The following is an 18958-nucleotide window of genomic DNA, read 5'->3' on the forward strand; positions in this document are numbered from 1 at the left end:
AGGTGGGGCTGGCTAGCTCTGGGAAGAGGCTTGGAGCAGATGAGAGTCACCTGCTTCATCAAGTCCAGATGTTGCAATCAGCAGGCAAAAGTACAAAAGGTCAGCAGAGCTGAGTTTGCTCAACTGCCCATGTTGATGGACCTCAGCTTTGATGCTCCAGTATCTCTGCGGGGCTGTGCTCCAGTTTGGACTTTGGACACGTGGACTGACCCTGGACTGGGGGCTTGACCTACTGACTTGCCGCCAGGTAGGCCAGGGGTTTAGGACATGTAGTAGTAGTGATGGCTGCAGTGCACTTCTTGGTACCTCCTCGACAGCGCCTCCTGATTCTGTGAGGTGCTGTTGGTCTCCTCGCACCTCTAGGGAAGAAATGGTGGGGCTTCCCTCTGGGGTCTCCTGGCTTCTGCACCTGCCAGGTGTGATTCAGAATGGGGCCCTTTCCCCCACCCAGTGGCGGCCTTTGATTCCCACTTCAACCATTTCCAATATGATCTTTATTCCCCTTCTGTTCCATTTGTAGATCTTCACTCCCATCTTCCTCCCTGGAGGCGGTGGTGGTGGGCATTTTGTGGCTCGCCTCAGGTGCCAAAAGGTATTGGGCCAGCGTCGTATGTATATGTTTGCAGGTTGTTGACATGCAGCCAAATAACTCTACACAGGGAGTCGGATTTAGTCGAGAGACACTTTATGCCAGCCTATTTTCTTCCAGCAGCTATTAGATTTTAATCACAAAGCCGTGTTTCACGAAGCACTCTTGGTTGTTTTTGATGAATGCTTTAAACACAGGCCTGATAATAGCAGTAAATGACCAGCGAATGAAAGACTAGCCGTCTTCTCATTACGGGCATTTTCCTCCTTCGCGGCTGCTGAGTCATCCTGGGGAAGGTTATTTACGATGAACACGCTCTCTTGTATACTGTTGATCATTAATACGTTTGTTGGGTCTTAAAAGAGCTGCCTGTTGGTGCGTGAAGCAGACAGTCACCCTGGAATCCAAACAGGATACCGTAGTGCTCCCTCTGTCTGACAATAAACGTCACAGGGCTGGAAACAAAGGGAGAATTAGCTTTTCCTAGACGTCGCTCGGTCACGAATGCCTTTCCCTCTGTAGTTTGGCCCTTCAGCCGGTTTGGCTCACCCTGAATCTAAGGGCCAAACTATGTGATATTAAATGCTTGAATGCAACTAGTTATGTACATTGGTTATTTATATCATAGTCACGGGAAAACCTCTTTCAGCCTGAGGGCCACACTCCCTTGTGAGGAAGCTTCCTGGTGAGCCAAAAGTTCAAATTAATCCCTGGGTTTTGTGAAAGAAGCTCTTCACTCTGCAAACGGGGAGGAGTCCATGTTGGGCTGTACCTGTAAATACAGTGGTACCTCTGGTTACGTACTTAATTCGTTCCGGAGGTCAGTTCTTAACCTGAAACTGTTCTTAACCTGAAGCACCACTTTAGCTAATGGGGCCTCCTGCTGCCGCCGCACGATTTCTGTTCTCATCCTGAAGCAAAGTTCTTAACCCGAGGCACTATTTCTGGGTTAGCGGAGTCTGTAACCTGAAGCGTATGTAACCTGAAGTGTATGTAACCCGAGGTATCACTGTATGTGAAAAATTCAGTAATTGTGGTGTTTTTCTTTTTTGCATCTCTATTCCATCTGGGCATTGATGAAATGTGGCATGTCAGTAACAGAGCAAGTGGTCATAACTTGAAAGAAAGAGAGTAAAAGCGAGAACCAGAAAGAGATCGGCCGTAACTGACACTGTCTCTTATAGTCTCTGCATTTTTTCATTTTTGGGTGTACATTAAATTATTATGTTTTCTCTGGTTAGCAGTCCCTGTGCTTGCTTTGTGTTAAGAATGGCATCCTAGTCCCTGAAGACAGAAGTGCAATCACTGTATCTTAAGCTCTGTATTGATCTATCTCCACAGCACATTCGGTTACGTTATTATGTTATTTGGATCGATGATACATTCCTTTTGTGTAGCGAATTCTCAGAGCAACACAAAACCCTGTTCACAACAACTTCTACAGATGGCTCTCTCTCACACATACTCGATTTAACCAGGAGCCGATGCCTCTGCTCTATTGAACTACACACACACACAAATACACACAAATGCTGCCTACCCCCAGTGCCTTCTGAGTTGAAATGGCTGCAAAGCTAAGTTCCCTTCCCTTCCACAACACGGTAATCCTTTTTATGCCTTGTTCACACATGATGTTGATCAGGTCTTTGGGCTTTAGCTCAAAAATAGTGGGGCATGTTTCAGAGTAAAGTTGAGCAGAATTTCTACTCATAGTGAAAGGATGGCAAAAGTGTCTCAAGGCTGTCCCCTCCCCTTCCTCTTGCCCACATCCTTCTCATTTCTCTTCAAGCAGTATTTTCAAAATAAGCACAATTAATTTATGGAACTCACTGCCGCAAGACAGAGTCATTTGTGGCCCCAAGCATTCGTGGTTTTCAGATAAATATATGGAGACCACCTTCAGATTCAGAGGCAAATTGAGTATACCACTGCTTTCATACATATCTAAGGAAACATACCTATATTAATTTATGTAACTATTATGCAAATATGTGCTCACTTTTGGTGACACGTTTCCTCTTTTTGAGCAATGTATAAGTGACCATTCTAAAGACTAGGCACAAAAATGGGGGAGGCATCTGTCTTTTCTCATGAAGCAGGGCGGCCTTATTTTAACAACAATTTATTATTTATATGCCACCCATCTGACTGAGTCTCCCCAGCCACTCTGGGCAGCTTCCAACAAATTAAAACATTAAGCAGAGTAAAACATCAAACATTAAACACTTCCCTAAACAGGGCTGCCTTCAGATGTCTTCTAAAAGTCAGATAGTTGTTTATTTCTTTGACATCTGATGGGTGGGTGTTCCACAGGGCAGGTACCACTACCGAGAAGGCCCTCTGCTTGGTTCCCTGTAACCTTATTTCTCGCAGTGAGGGAACTGCCAGAAGGCCCTCAGAGCTGAATTTTGGTGTCTGGGCTGAACGACAGGAGTGGAGACACTCCTTCAAGTATACAGGGCTGAAGGATGTTGACAAAATGAAACACAGCAATGAACACTAGGCCATCTCTGCCCATTGACATGAGGTAACATGTTCAGGGGTTCTGAGTGGTTTTGCCCAAGACTTTAGCATCAGTTGACAAAGCAAGGTTTTCTTTATTTTCACCTTTCAGGAGTAAACAGTGGGTGGGAGGAAATATTACAAGAAGGAAGCTGTGCCATCGCTCCATTTTATCCAGGAAGATAAGTAACTATACTCCTACGGAACTGAGTCCTTAAAAACTTACCTCTCCATCCCTGCTGTTAAATACCACCAGGTTATCTCAATAGCACAGCTTAGCCTAATAATACAAGGCAATGTGTGACACTTTCATGGTCCCCCTCAGTTCCCAGTTGATTCTGCTTTGCCATTCCATCCAAATGAGGAAGGGGGGAGGATTTTTGCTTTAAAGCTCCTGAGTGGCAGGATTTTTCAGGTACTCAATTGTTCTGGGGGTTTTGTGGCAGGGTGATAATGCAATTAAAGTGGTTGGGAGATTTCACAGAAGGTGGCAGGCAAATGAGAGAGCTGCAGGCGTCCACCCTCTCCTCGGGAGATCCCAGTGGCTCAGCGTTCCTGTCAAGCAGGGTAATGTGCCTGTAAATTTCACTCGACAGAAAACGCATCGTAGCATCAAAAACCGACAAAACAAGCAAAGCATGGAAGAGTGACAGCCAAACGGTTTTAACAGCAGGCAGGCTGTGGAGGAGGTAGAGGCTCGGGCTGGAAGGCAGGCTAGTCGAAAGCAAACACAAGGCGCTGGTGAGGGTTTTTGATTGTGCTTGTGGAAGAGAGAGAGGGAGAGAGAGAGAGAGAGAGAGAGAGAGAGAGAGAGAGAGAGATGCATTCAGAGTTAGAAGGAAAAGAGCAACCAGCCTGAGGAAAAAGAGAATGTGGGTGAAATCTATCAGTGTGAGAAAAAACCTCCCAGACCAGGCATAGGCAAACTCAGCCCTCCAGATGTTTTGGAACTACAACTCCCATCATCCCTAGCTAACAGGATCAGTGGTCAGGGATGATGGGAGTTGTAGTCCCAAAACATCTGGAGGGCCGAGTTTGGGGGTGCCTGTCCTAGACAGACAGGCAAAATTCCTGTTAATCAGACCTATGAACCTGAAGTCCACTTCTCATGCTAGAGCAGGGGTCTGCAACCTTTAAGACAAAAAGAGCCACTTGGACCGAAGGGGGAAAAAACGGGAGCCGCAAAACCATTGCGACATTTAAAACAGTGGGGAGTGTCAGGGCACACAATGCGCCTCCTCCCCTCGCTAGTATTCGCCCCGGAGCCGCGGCAAAGGTGTAAAAGAGCCACATGCGGCTCCGGAGCCGCGGGTTGCTGACCCCTGTGCTAGAGAGTGTCCCTACACCTGCTGGAAAATAAATGTGCACCACAAGGTAGATCTGCACCAGATATTTAAAGCTTGTCCTATGAACTTTTGAAGCGTGCGTCTTTTCACAAAGAATCCTGGGAGCTGTGGTTGGTTAAGAGTAGTGGAAATCATAGCTCTACGAGGAGGGAAGCTACAGCTCCCAGCAATCTTTGGGGGGGAGGATTGTGCTTTGAATGTATGTTGGGTGTGCTATAAACTTGTGAAAGGTGGGCTGAGTCTTTATTTTGCTTTGAATAGGTGTGTTAGGGGCTCAGCCCATGTACAAGGAGAAATAGATTTACCAGCTATTCCTGCATAATCACTTGGTCTTAAAAAATAAATAAAAAGAGAGAGTGTAGAAAGTAAGAAAGGTTTCCGGGGGCGGGGTGGAATTACCATACAGTGGCACCTCATGTTACAAACACTTCATGTTATACACTCCGCTAACCCGGAAGTAGTACCTCAGGTTAAGAACTTTACTTCAGGATGAGAACAGAAATCACGTGGCAGCAGCGGGAGGCCCCCTTAGCTAAAGTGGTGCCTCAGGTTAAGAACAGCTTCAGGTTAAGAATAGACCTCCAGAACGAATTAAGTTCTTAACCAGAGGTACCACTGTATATAATCATAACCATATTTACACACACATTCTTGCTGCACGCGTGTTTGTGCTTTTCAACTTGAGGAGCTGGGAATACTGCACCAAGGGTATTTCCAGAGAAGTCCAGAGTCAGTGCATAGCATCCTTCAGCAGTTACTAAGGCCCAGTGGTTTGCCAACGGCGGCTGCAGCTTCTCCTCCTCCTTGCCCACTCTCCAGCAGCCGCTATGATCTGCCCAAGGAAGGAGGCCAGTGGCGGCGGCCATCAAGATGCAATGGGATGCTCCCTTGCTGCCCCAACTGTTGCTCTGGAAAAGCTCCAGCTCATCCTCCTCCCTGAGCTCAGCAGCATCACTGGCAGGGGAAACAGGGACATTCCTGGATCAAATCAGAACCTGGGATGTATTTCGTAATTCTGGGACTGTCCCTAGAAAATCGGGACACTTGGATTGTATGTGACTTGAGCTGGCCAAGACTCCCGACACAAAACGATTTGCAAAATTAGCTCATTGTATGCAAAATATGGTTGTGTGGTTCTATCCTAATAATAATAATAACTTTTATTTATACCCCGCCCTCCCCAGCTAGAGCTGGGCTCAGGGTGGCTAACACCAGTAAAATTACAGTAAAAACATAATAGGGGGGAAAAACCAATATAAAATACAGGTTAAAATGCAATTTAAAATGCAGCCTTATTTTAAAAGTAGCCCATAGATCAAAACCATAAGGGGAGGGAAACATAAGGGTCAGACTGAGTCCAAACCAAAGGCCAGGCGGAACAGCTCTGTCTTGCAGGCCCTGCGGAAAGATGTCAAGTCCCGCAGGGCCCTAGTCTCTTCTGACAGAGCGTTCCACCAAGTCGGGGCTAGTACATAGCTGTCAACTTTTCCCCTTTTTTAAGGGAAATTCCCTTATTCTGAATAGGATTCCTCACAAGAAAAGAGAAAAGTTGACAGCTATGGGCCAGTACGGAAAAGGCCCTGGCCCTAGTTGAGACCAATCTAACTACCTTGCGACCTGGGACCTCCAAAATGTTGTCATTTGTGGACCTTAAGGTCCTCTGCGGGGCATACTAGGAGAGGCGGTCCCGTAGGTACGCAAATCTACCCTAACTTGTAAACAAGTCTCCCAAAATTAGAAGTCTGGGAAAGAACTAGTTTGTTGGGATGTTAGTAGCCTGTGCTTCCATGGTGGCTGTAGACGAGGAGACCCCCCTCTCCCCTCCATGGCCAACATGGAAATACATGCTAGTGTTTTGTTTCTCAGTTTTCCCATCTGCTCAAAAAGTTATTCTGAAATTGGAGTGGTGATTGAGAAGTAAGCCAAAACCTTCAGCCTTTTATAAGCTGTAGGCAAAGGTGTGCTTCTTGAAAATGTTTCAGATTTATCTGTCATTCCAGAATGTTGGGCACCAAACTTCAAACCATTTATTTTTCTCTAATCCCGCTTAAATTTGTGAACAGTGCTAATAACGCGATGGTTGATTTGATGGTCAGAAAATTCAGAAATTCTCTAGCTCAAAAAAAAACAACCATCTCCTTAGCAAAAGAAGGTTGGAATAAAACCATATTGTCAAAAAGAAGTAGCAATCTTGCCATGCACACAAAAAGTGAATTAATGAAGACTAAAATCTCGACATGTGCCAACGTTGTCTTAACTGACAGCTTTAAACTTTCGACATGTTGCATTTCCATTCATACTAGCTTTCAGAGTGGGGTTAATATTGTTTCTCCAGCCTCAATCTTTGACCATAACTTAAGAAAACATAAACAGCACAATCCTGTGTATGTTTACTGCACTGTGGGTTAAAACACAGAGCCTAGGACTTGCTGATCAGAAGGTCAGCGGTTCGAATCCCCATGACGGGGTGAGCTCCCGGTCCCTGCTCCTGTCAACCTAGCAGTTCGAAAGCACGTCAAAGTGCAAGTAGATAAATAGGTACCGCTCCGGTGGGAAGGTGAACGGCGTTTCCTGGTTCACCAGAAGCGGCTTAGTCATGCTGGCCACATGACCCGGAAGCTGTACACTGGCTCCGTCGGCAAATAAAGCGAGATGAGCGCCGCAACCCCAGAGTCGGTCACAACTGGACCTAATGGTCAGGGGTCGCTTTACCTTTACCTTTAAGGTTGCATTCTGAGGTAGAGAATAGTGTGTTTGTTTTTCTAATTATAATGCTAGTGCTCCTTTTCCATTTTCTAATGTTCCTTTCACACTACAGTACGGAACTGTGGCTATTTGACCAATATTCCAGCATGTCACACTAAAGTTCATTCATACCAATGAACTTTGACAATATCACTGGACAATAATGATACTCCCTGGCCCTTTCCGCATAAGAGTGATTCTATTCACCCATGATTCCCCCTTGAAAACAGCAGGAAAGAACTGCATGCAAATATATTGCCTCAAATTTCACCCCTTAACTTAAGGTTACCAGATGTCCCCATTTCCCGGGGACAGTCCCTGGATTTGCAAATCAGTCCCCATATAAAATCCATTGAAGTTGAAAAGTGTCCCCGGATTCATTGAAAAGAATCTGGTAACCTTACCTTAACTCCCATTGTTTATTTATTTTTCTGGAATCAAATAACACAGAAATGAGTGTTAAACATGTACCAGATTCCATTCATTTTCTGGAAGTGGCTTTTACATAATGCAAATATAATGAGGAAATGAACAGGGACATGGAATAAACTGCTGTATGAATTAATTTGATTTTAATATTTGAATTCCACTTTTCCAGCAACAAGCATTGAGATCAAAGTGCCTCACAATAACGACAGCATTAAAAGTTAACAAACATTACAATCACTATACTATCAAAAACACAGTAGCATATACGGTAAATAAAAACAAAACAAAACAAAAAATCCATTAAGCAATACAATTTGGAACAAGCTCATAGCAATACAAAGTAGTTGAATGAGCCTTACCACCTGCGTATAGGATTGCAGCTTTCCAGTTATAAAATAATAGTTAGCGGTGCTCTTAATGATAGTATTACTCACCAAATATAAACAAAAAGGGAGAATTCATTTGCTATTCCCCATCATTTTGTTGAAAAAAGACTCTTTTTTTCCAGCAACTGTTAAGTAAAATGATCATTTTATTATTTATATGCCACCCATCTGATTAGGTTGCCCCAGTCACTCTTGGCAGCTCCCAACAAAATATTAAAAACACAGTAAAGCACTGAATATTTAGAAACTTCACTATATAATAGTACTGGCACCAGTCACTCTCTTTTTGTTGCTGCCAAAGAGAGAGTTGAAACACACCCAGCTTTTGACTCTTCCTTCTTTGATCCTTTTCTGGATACAGAACCAATTATTTCATTATTATTTTTTGCACTGATAAATAATGACAATATTCTGATAACATATTTTGATTCTGATTTTATTTTATTGTACGGCTGTTTTAAATTGTTGGACCTTTAAACTCAGACACGGTGGAGATCATACAAGCATTACCTAGAGAGATGCTGCGATACAAGGTATTATAAGGGAAGAAAATACAACAAAGAGCCTGCGAGCTATCCCATAGGGAGAGCAGAATTAGTTCTGATTCGGAATGTAACAAATGACCTGCAACCTTTCTCTATGATCCTAGCAAACGACAAGAAGACGGCGAGCGATCAATCTTCGTGCGGTTAAAAGAGGGAGGCTACAGGCTAAAAGAGAACATTCTGTTCCATCTGTACGTGAGCACTTCGCCCTGTGGAGACGCACGACTCAACTCCCCCTATGAAATCACAACGGACTGTAAGAACTGTACTTCCCTGGTTTCATTTCAGCTTTTCTTTCCCCGCCTTTTTTTGATTCCCTTAATGTTTTCCTTCTCTGTTTCCCTGTTAAGTAGATGATGGCTGACTATGAAAATGATGCAATGGTTACACCTCTCTCAATGGGCCTGTATAGAAATAATACGGGCTCCCTCTTAATAGTGGTTAAGGAACTGGGAGCCAGCTTCAGGGACAAACTCGCTCTTGGCAAGTTCTTTGCCTTCCCTGGAATAAATTCGCGCCCTGCCATCTTAACCACCGTTAAGCAGTTAATCAGCGCCAGCATTAACCCCAGTTAACTAGACTTCACCCCTAACTAAGATCTGAAACAACAGTTCGAAGGAGCTTGCAGATCCTAAGTCAAGGGAAACCTTTCTTGGGAACCCTTATTAACCCTTACTAATGTTAAATGCAGTTAATTCAGCTGTTGACAAGCCTAACCAAGCCAGCTCTTGATTCCTTAACCATGGGTATCATATGTTTGTTTGTTATTAATCATTGTCATGCTACTACAAAAACACTAAACTCAGCTAAAATCACAGTACTAAAGCATAGCAAGTAAAGCAGCAGCTCGTAGTCTATATTGCAATGAGAATGCCAATATGGTGCCTCCAGATGTTGCTGGACTCTAATGCACATCAGCTGTAGCCAGCTTGGACAAACTGACCCCCCCCCCCCGCTTTAGTTATCTATTAACATTTGTATAACACTTTCCATACCAATCCCATACCAATGTTGTGTGGGATATCTGTGTATTTCTTCATGTTTTAATTGAAAGCAGCAATAAAGGAGCCATCACTGGATCTTGGCCAAAGAGGATAATCATCCACCCCCATGTAGGGAGCGGGTTACAATTGCCCATATTATCCCCATAGTTCCTGGGGCTGGGGGCAATTTTGAGTGAAGAAATGGCACTGCAACCCTGATCCAGTTCAGGTCTCCATGTGGCTGCTTTTCTACGTCTTTGAAGAAGTTGTTAAATCTGATCAAGGATCTTCCATAGAATGCGTTGTTTGGCCTTTGCACTCAACACAGAAAATATATGTCTCGCCTCTGTCATCCATGCCTTGGTAACCTCTGCCAAGCATTTTATGTGGGAATTCCTTTCAAAGGGACTCGGAAGCTTCAGTAGTACAGATGCTGTGGACCTTTCCTTGGGAATGTGGGGAGTAAGAACCTCCGTCGTGATTTCTGTTAAGCACAGTTAGCCTCTGGGAAAGGCAGCAAGGATCTGAAAGCACATGGGCAGATCTGAACAGATTTACAGCTGATGCAAAGGAATCTGGAGACAAGCAATCCGTGCTCCCTTCTCTCACCCCATCAACCTTAATGGTGGTTAATCCTAAATAGGTTTCTTCTTGTATCAGGGTCCTAAACCAACATTAAGTTCTGGTTTCTGGTTCTAGTTAAACAAGAACCCTGGTTAATGTTATTCACAGTGAATGCCAGAATGCAGAAGAAGGGTGAGCTAGACCTGGAAGAAGTTGGTGGAGGAAGCAAGCATGTATACTCCAATAATTGGCTCCAAATCTCAGGAACACAGTCAAGATAGAATCAGCATTACCTCTGCCCTTACCAGCTGTCAAAGCTCTAGGCCACTCCTCTGCCCTCTCTAAATTTATGAGCGTTATATATGCCTGTTCCCATATGCGCAGCTAGTGGAATTCTGCCTGCCAAAGCCAGTAACATGATCCCAGCATGCCCAGAGGGGACATACAGAACTGCTTTGTATTATGTTATGCAAAGTTTGTTCCAAAGTTATTTGAGCTTTGATCTGCCCCATTCTCCTCCTCCTTGTCCATTATGCCTGAAATGCCCTCTAAAACCACCTACGGCACCTTCTTTCAACTCCCTCCTTGAAACCCATCTTTTTTTCCCAGGAAGCTGCTGGCTTAGTCCTCATTCTCAGATGAATCAAAGCCAAAGTGCATTTGCTCACATTATCCCTTGTTTTGTTTTTCTTGCTTCCTCCACTCCCTCCTGTCTCGCTGTTGCTTTCCTTTTTGAGAGTTAGCTTATAAGAGGGACCTCTTTCTCCTAGTGCTTCTCTATGAGGCAGTATGTGACCTGATAGTGTATGTACATGACAACAGCAATAGTACACTTTTTAGGTGTGTTTTTGAAACTCTTCCAATCACAGACTTTGGAAAAGATGAAGAAGTTTTTCCAAGGGGGAAACTTGATTCCTCAACTTTTTACATGAGAAAACTCAGCCAAGGTCTTCCCCTTTTTCCACCCCTTTTGCTCTCGGTTCATTTTTCTTCCATAGCCTGCATTTTTTGCTGTTCTAGACAGACCAGAAGAAGCAGGCAAATCAAGTCTGCCCTGAGGCTGCCTCTGCTGTCTTCCCCCCCAGGCTGCTTTTTCTATCTTTTGCTAACATGTTGTCTTGCCTTGTGCCATTGACTTCCTGATAGCCCAGCTCCCGTTTTATCCCACAGTCCCGTTAGGTCTGAAACACACCATTGCATCTTCTCTGCATGTGGTCTTCTTCCTGCTTGCCTATTAACCTACAGCTGTGCTGGAGTTGTGAGGCAGACACATTTCTGTAGTGCTTCCATCGCAACAGGATCGGCATGCAGCCACGACATCTGGGTCGTTGGGTTTGTAGGTAATCTGAGGGTGAGGCACAGAGTCAGGATTCTTCCTCCCCCAGAAGAGAGCTAGCAGGGGACCACACTGCACAGAAACATGTCTCTCAAGGAAGCACACAAATAGACATGTCTGCCACAGGCTCTCTGGCATAAACAGTACGGCTGCCCGCCTGTTGAATCAATACATTTATCAATTAAAGTTTTAGTTGGTCATTTGACATTAACCTCCGTTAATTTTGATTCAAAATAAGTTTGCTAGCAACAAAGCCCCTCAGCAAAGGTTCCTTTTTTGGACTATTGAAAAAACATACAAGGTTACTTGTAATTTGATAAGGCTCATTGTTCATTCCATGTTACAGTACCATTTCAGAATAAAAATAGATAAGGAGGAAAGTCTTTCCAGGTATGTATGCTAAAGGTAAATGGGACACGGGCAGCGCTGTGGTCTAAACCACTGAGCCTCTTGGGCTTACCAATCAGAAGGTCGGTGGTTCAAATCACTGCAATGGGGTGAGCTCCATTGCTCTGCCCCAGCTCCTGCCAACCTAGCAGTCCAAAAGCACACCAGTGCAAGTAGATAAATAGGTACTGCTGTGGCAGGAAGGTAAACGGCATTTCTGTGCACTCTGGTTTCCGTCAGTGTCCCACTGCGCCAGTAGCGGTTTAGTCATGCTGGCCCAGAAAGCTGTCTATGGACAAATGCCAGCTCCCTCAGCCTGAAAGCGAGATGAACACCACAACCCCATAGTCAGCTTTGACTGGATGTAACCACCCAGGGGTCCTTTACCTTTTTTTACCTTTTACCTTATGTATGCTAAAATGCTTTAAATCACTGCCCCAAACCCTTTATTTAAATGTGTCAGAATGATGAAAAAGTTTGTAGTTTAATATAGGGAAGCAGAAACCTAAGTTTCCAAGCTGGTCTCACAGAGGTTACTCATCTTATGTGCATCAGTGTGGGTAGGTGGATGGGGGGGGGGGGAGCAGGGTGAAGAGATACCAGCCAAAGCACAGAAAACCCAAAGTATCCTATGTGTGGCCAGCCCATGAGTTTCCCACTGTGGGCATCTTGCTACAGTGAACGCATGCATATTATGGAATGTATAGCCATACTCCCTTTGAGCGCTGCAGCACAAATGGCACAGGAGAGCCACAGTGACGCAAAACATTTGGCAGTATCTGAAACGCTGTATCTAGTACACAAATTTGGCCAGACCTTATGTGAATAGTGGAGAGTCTCCTTCGAGTCCTGGCTTTTGTTCTTGTTCTCTCTCTCTCTCTCTCTCTCTCTCTCTCTCTCTCTCTCTCTCCAGCTGTGTTTGCTCCTCTCTGTTGTGTGACTATAAGAAGAGCAGACCAAAATCCAATATATTTAGTCCAGCATAGTGTTTTCAACAGTGGCCAACCAGATGCCAATGGGAAACCCACAACCAGGACATAAACACAACAGCAACTGGAGTAGAATCAGAGCTGTAGAGTTGGAAGGGACCCCAAGTCCAATGCAAGAGTCGTATCTAAAAAAATCCCGGGCAGATGGCCAGCCACCCAGCCTCTGTTTAAGAGCCTCCAATGAAGGAGATTCCACCAACTTTTGAGGGAGACTGTTCCACTATCGAACAGCTCTTACTGCCAGAAACTTATTCCTAAATAATCGAATACCTCTGGTTTTCAGAGGCATGCCGTTTCAGATCCTGGATGTTGTAATGTAGCCCTCATGACTAGCAGCCATAGAGAGCCTAATCCTCAATGAATTATAGGTAAAACTATATTGTTGCATTCCGTTATGCCTCTGTGCTTCTCGGCATTCATTTTGGAAGCGTAAATACAAAATGGCAGCCAGGATTTTTAAGCCTGTTTAATTGAGGTGCTTCTCTCTCTCTTCCCATCAGGTGTCCATGCTTTGCCCTATGGGCCCTGCAACGCCTTCAAAATGGAGGTGCTAAAGTGCTAATTTTAGATGAGCAACGCAATTAGCAATTAAAAATAATGCTCTTGAAACCTTCAAGCTGCTCTTGCTTTGATTGGTATCTCCAAGCAAACCACCTGTGCAGAATCTGAATTCCTCTGATTAATTTGTGTGTTTTCTACTTCAGACATTCTGTTATAATCCAGACCCAGAAATGACAAATTACTACTACTAATAATAATTTATTGTTACGGTCAGAGACTAGCTTGTAAAACACATAATGGGACTGCACTCCCAAAAGCAGAGCAGACATTTAAAACAAATTACTAAAGAGACCAAACAATTTGGAAGAAAGGGGAAAGGCTAAACTTCAGAAAATATCACATTGTATTGTTATTTTCAGCCTTCAAGTACAACTTTGAGGTTAAGGACACAGCCTTGCTGTTTTTCACTTTGGGTGAAAAACACTTCATCAAATGCATGAAAATGGCAAAATTGAAACCGGTTCTACTCCACAAAAGCATATGTCTGAACGCACTGTTTAAGGTATAAGGTAGGCTTGCCATATTTCAAAAAGTTGAGCTATTTTAAGGAAACCTCTAAAAACAAGCAAACAAACCCACCCACCCCCTGCCGTCGCCAGCATCTCCAAGAGCTGATTCTTCTTCTTCGAGCAGGGAAAGAAAGGAATTTTCACCATGCAAATTTTTTTGATTAAAAAAAAAAAAACAGAACCACGCCCCCCAGAAAAACCTGAAAACGGCCAGACCCTATTGCACCCCTTTCTCCAACACAGCCCTCTCATCACTCCACTGCCGCCGAGGTGTAGCCTCCCCCAGAAATTGTTTGAATTTTTAAAAAAACAAAACAAAAGGGGGGGACAGAAACACACACACCCCAAAAAAACAACGGGTTGCCATACATTCAGGAAATTCTGGAGATCTCTTAACATTCAAAAAAAATTCCCCCTGGAAGCCAATTTAGGCATCCAATTTCCGTACATGTCTGGAATTTTCCAGACGTATGGCAAGCCCTAGGTATAAGATACCAGAGAAGTACTTGTTGGGCTTTCTTTTTCTTTACATTTTTCTTCATTTTTTATTTTATTTATCTTTATCAAGGTTAGCTCTCTGGAATTTCACACTCCACTGTATTATAACAATGCTAAGAGCACCAAAATTGTGCCCTCAGCTTGAATCCCTACCTATTAAAATTGTCCTTCACCAATTAGTCAACATAATGCCTTGTTGACATCTGCTTGTAGGTTCCAGCCCTATTGCAAATGCATATCCGAAGGATTAGTGGAATTCATTGCCGTTTGAACTCGCTTTTGTTTCCAAGCGCTCTATCAACCCTTTATAAACAAACTATCGTAATGAACTGAGAAGCGAGTATAAAAGGGAGGGTGCAAGAGGCCTCAACCCCCCCTTCATGGCGGGGGAGTAGCATGCAGTGAAGCAGAGAAATAGAAAATGAACTTCTGAGGCAGCCACACGTAAATTTCAGACAGGTTTTTACTCTTGTGATTCTGTTTAATCACCATTCATTTCCAGCATTTTTTTTTTTAAGGTGGGGGAGTGGAGAATTCTTAATTTGCTTTTTACTAAAAAAAAATCCATCGTCTGTCATAACACAAAGGCTGACTAGTTGCAAATCATTGCAAAAATAATTGAACTTACGGTATATTGCATTTTAGATTTTTTTATATATAAAAAGAGAAAGGAAAGGAACGGGGGGGCAGGGGAGGATTTATCTCTATACATTCAAAGGATCAAAATTGATACTAATAATTCCACACTTCCTTCTTCCCTTTTCTCTGACGCTCTGAGCAGTGATTTACACATCTAATGTCTAGTCAGGCACACATCATAAACCCACTCCAAATGATTTTTAAATTGGCCCTCTCTAATGCTGGGGTCGGGTTGACATCTTGTTCCGGATGAAGTAGCATCTTCAGCTGACTTCTCCCTCCCTCCCTCCTGCTCCTTCCTACCTCCTCCCTTCCCCTCCCCGCGGCAATTAGCGAAGATAATCAAGGGGGAGAATAAGCGATGCAAAAATTAGGAAGACTTAACAGCCACAGAGGCTCGGATGAAATTGAAGAAGAGAGCAGCAGCCGGCAGGAGCTTGTGGCTTACCAGTGGATGAGTAAATAAATATTGAGAGGTGTGCCTTTTTAAAGAAGCTGAACCCAAAATAACAGTTAAATAACAAGTTAAGTACAGTGGTACCTCTGGTTGTGAACGGGATCCGTTCCGGAGCCCCGTTCGCACCATGAGCAGAAGGCAACCTGCGCGTGCGTGGGTCACGATTCGCCGCTTCTGCACATGCACGTGACATCATTTTGAGCGCCTGCGCAAGCGGCGAAACTTGGAAGTAATCCTTTCCGGTACTTCCGGGTCGCCACGGGACACAACCTGAAAAGACGTAACCTGAACCGAACGTAACAAGAGGTATGACTGTAACGGGAAATGCGGTGCCCATTAGCTGGTAGAAAGTGGTCTGCTGGCCAGAGCTGGTCCAAAGCTTTTGGTCCTAAAATGCTGGAATTCAACATCAGTTTGCTCTTTTTGACATATTTTGTACATGGCTTCTCAGGCTACTGAGAGGGCTGACTATGTCCAAGCCCAAACCTGAACCTCTCTATCACATAGGCTCCATTGATTGTACAGTCAGGTGGTGTCCAAGGCAGTGGTGCATTCTGGGCAAGTCTCTGGGACTGTGGACATTGCTTTCTACATGCAGCTGCACAAATGCAGTAAGAAGTGCAGTTTTTACTGTTAGGAACGAGTGATCCGTTACTCCCATCACAGAAGTCTTAATTGTTTAGTTTCAAGCTGCAGTCCACCTGGCTCATTTGCTTGAACTGTATGAAGGTTCTGTTCTCTGTGCACATCTCAATGGTGTGCCCTGTCTTTGCTCTTTCAATCTGCATGTGGGTGGCATGGTGCGGTCTGCATGATGTGGGCTAATCTTTGGCAGGCTGACTAATGTGCCTTGAAGAATCTTGCCTTAGGGCAGGCGGTTGGGCTTGGTGACCCTATGGGTTTTCTTTCCATCCCAAACAAATGAACATGTAAAAGTAGGTCTCAGATGTTCCCGAAATCTGCCTGGAATAGGAGTGAAGTTTGCAGAATGCCTGTCAAGAGCAGGCTCTTATTTGTGTCTGAATCCGTTTGCATTTGGTAATTATGCCTGTCAATGCACCTTGCTCAGGCTTTGATCCTTGTCAGCTAACATTTACTTAGTATAATCAAAGTCATGCAAATTGCAGTGTATTCAACCCTGTCCTGGAATTGCTGGTATTTTCAGGTAGTGCCTTCCATCTGTGGGTATGTCTGTGTGTGTATGTCTCCCTTCTGCCATTTCTAATTTTCAAGCTTTGAAATACAGAAGGAAGTGCAGTGCTTTGGTTGCAATTTGAGGACTTCAGATCTGAAAAATCAAAGAGTAGGCCAGTCAAGGTTAGAAAAAGGAGAGGCATGGTTTACGTAAAGCCTCTATGAGGTTCTTTGTTGGTAAGGATGAAACAAGGAGAAAATTAGGCAAGGTAATGGAACATCTGAAAGCTTTCCACCAGAGGGCACTTATTCCTGAAATAAACAGCACTGGTCCAGCCGTTCCAATCCTCAGCATCCAGATGTGAGCAGGATGGTAGCATGGCAGGCCAACTGGGGATGCTGTGCTCAGTCTGCACAGCTGACACCTGCAATTGTGGCAAAGGCAGAAAAGGTGCTTTGCCTTTTCTCAGGACGTATCCTGCACAGCGGGCAGCATCTGACACAAATGAGCCAGAAGCTAGGAAGCCAATTGCAGGATACAGCCTGGCAATGCAATCCTATCCATGTCTACTCAGCAGCAGTCCCATGAGTTCAGTGTGCAAAATCACAGCCTAAAGCATCCAGGAAAAGAGAATTAGGCAGTAGGGGGGGGGTCCATTGGGACCCATAGGGCAAAAGGCAGAGAGACCAACAGTAGCTGGAGCCAACTAATTCTACTTTTGCCCAGGCAAATAGAGCTTCTGTGTATATCAGCCACATGCAAAATATCCATGGCTGCTCCTTCCCTCAACTGCACGCCCAGTCTCCAATTTCAGACATCATCATATATCAGTATATCGCAATGTTTAGCTGCTGATATATCACGATGCTGAAAACCAGATATCGCCCAGCCCTAGTAGAAACGAACCCACTGTACAAAAGTATTCTTCATTGTTCCACCCATCTTTGCCTTTGCCGCCACCTACCACAAGAATGTGGCCCCCAAAAGGTTGCTCAGGCTGAGCAAGGTTGCCCATCCCTGGTGGAATGCAATGGGGCTTATTCCCCTGTAAATGTGTATTGTTGCTGTTTAGTCATTTAGTCGTGTCTGACACTTCATGACCCCATGGACCAGAGCACGCCAGGCACTCCTGTCTTCCACTGCCTCCCGCAGTTTGGTCAAACTCATGCTGGTATCTTCGAGAACACTGTCCAACCATCTCATCCTCCGTTGTCCCCTTCTCCTTGTGCCCTCAATCTTTCCCAACATCAGGTTCTTTTCCAGGGAGTCTTCTCTTCTCATGAGGTGGGCAAAGTATTGGAGCCTCAGCTTCACGATCTGTACTTCCAGTGAGCACTCAGGGCTGATTTCCTTCAGAATGGATAGGTTTGATCTTCTTGCAGTCCATGGGACTCTCAAGAGTCTCCTCCAGCACCATAATTCAAAAGCATCAATTATTCGGCGATCAGCCTTCTTCATGGTCCAGCTCTCACTTCCATACATCACTACTGGGAAAACCATAGCTTTAACTATAGGGACCTTTGTTGGCAAGGTGATGTCTCTGCTTTTTAAGATGCTGTCTAGGTTTGTCACTGCTAAATGTGTATAGGGTACAGCTTTAATGTGCAAATTCCAGTTTGTATTTATGGAGAGGGAAGGAAGCAGGACACTGCCACAGCTGCCTTCTGCTCCCACTTGGCCCATCACTGTTCACCTTAGAAGATAAATATAAAAGCTCTTGATCTGTTGTATCATTGATGACGCTTCCTTTCTATTCTTTCCTTTTTCCATTCCAGTGAACAGCATTAAGCACATAGTAAGAAAGTACCGTGGGCACCTTCGAACGAAGATTGAATCTGGGGAAGGAACCATTCCAGCCCGATATCCCAGTGCGGTGCAAATGTGGGATGGCGTGTTATTGGGGGAGCAGCTGGTCACCATGTCTTGCACGGACAAAATTGCCAGGTAACTTTATAGTGAAATTGCTAAGCGGTCGGGCAGCAAGCAAGCATGGAAATGTCATTAAAATTATAAACGGTGATTGTTTTCTGGTGGGAAATTTAATTAACTCCTAAGGAAATGGTAGCCACCATAACCACCTATCATGAACATTGCCACAGCCATGCACTTCGATATCAGAATATGTTCCACGTGCATCAGCTCTCTCACATATATACAGGAGCCACCACTGGATCAGAGCTATTAGGATTTTGATAGATTTGATCTTTGGTAACTCAGGCTTCCCCTGGGGTGGTTGCCATCTGTTCCTCAGATGTTTCAGAACAGTGGTTTTCAGACTGTCTAGCTTCAAGGACTTTGACTTGCTTGACGAGGACCCTATTGTGCATTGTAGAGGATTCTGGGGTATGCAGTGTTGGT

At 44.4% G+C, this 18958-nt stretch overlaps 1 protein-coding gene and 1 long non-coding RNA gene across 9 annotated transcripts in view; one reads left to right on the top strand and one right to left on the bottom strand.

The window, feature by feature from the left end:
- Window positions 1-18958, top strand: part of ADARB2 (adenosine deaminase RNA specific B2 (inactive)) — a 390457-nt gene that overhangs the window by 342092 nt on the left and 29407 nt on the right. For all 8 annotated transcript variants that reach the window (XM_081163583.1, XM_081163586.1, XM_081163584.1 and 5 more), the window contains 2 exons: window positions 8647-8798; window positions 18376-18544. In XM_081163583.1, coding sequence (XP_081019709.1) covers window positions 8647-8798; window positions 18376-18544 — 321 coding nt within the window. The remainder of the gene's footprint in view (window positions 1-8646; window positions 8799-18375; window positions 18545-18958) is intronic.
- Window positions 1-18958, bottom strand: part of LOC308569812 — a 116587-nt gene that overhangs the window by 55937 nt on the left and 41692 nt on the right. The window lies entirely within an intron of this gene.

The sequence above is a fragment of the Podarcis bocagei genome, assembly GCF_964188305.1.
Source record: "Podarcis bocagei genome assembly, chromosome: 12".
Taxonomy (NCBI): Eukaryota; Metazoa; Chordata; class Lepidosauria; order Squamata; family Lacertidae; genus Podarcis; species Podarcis bocagei.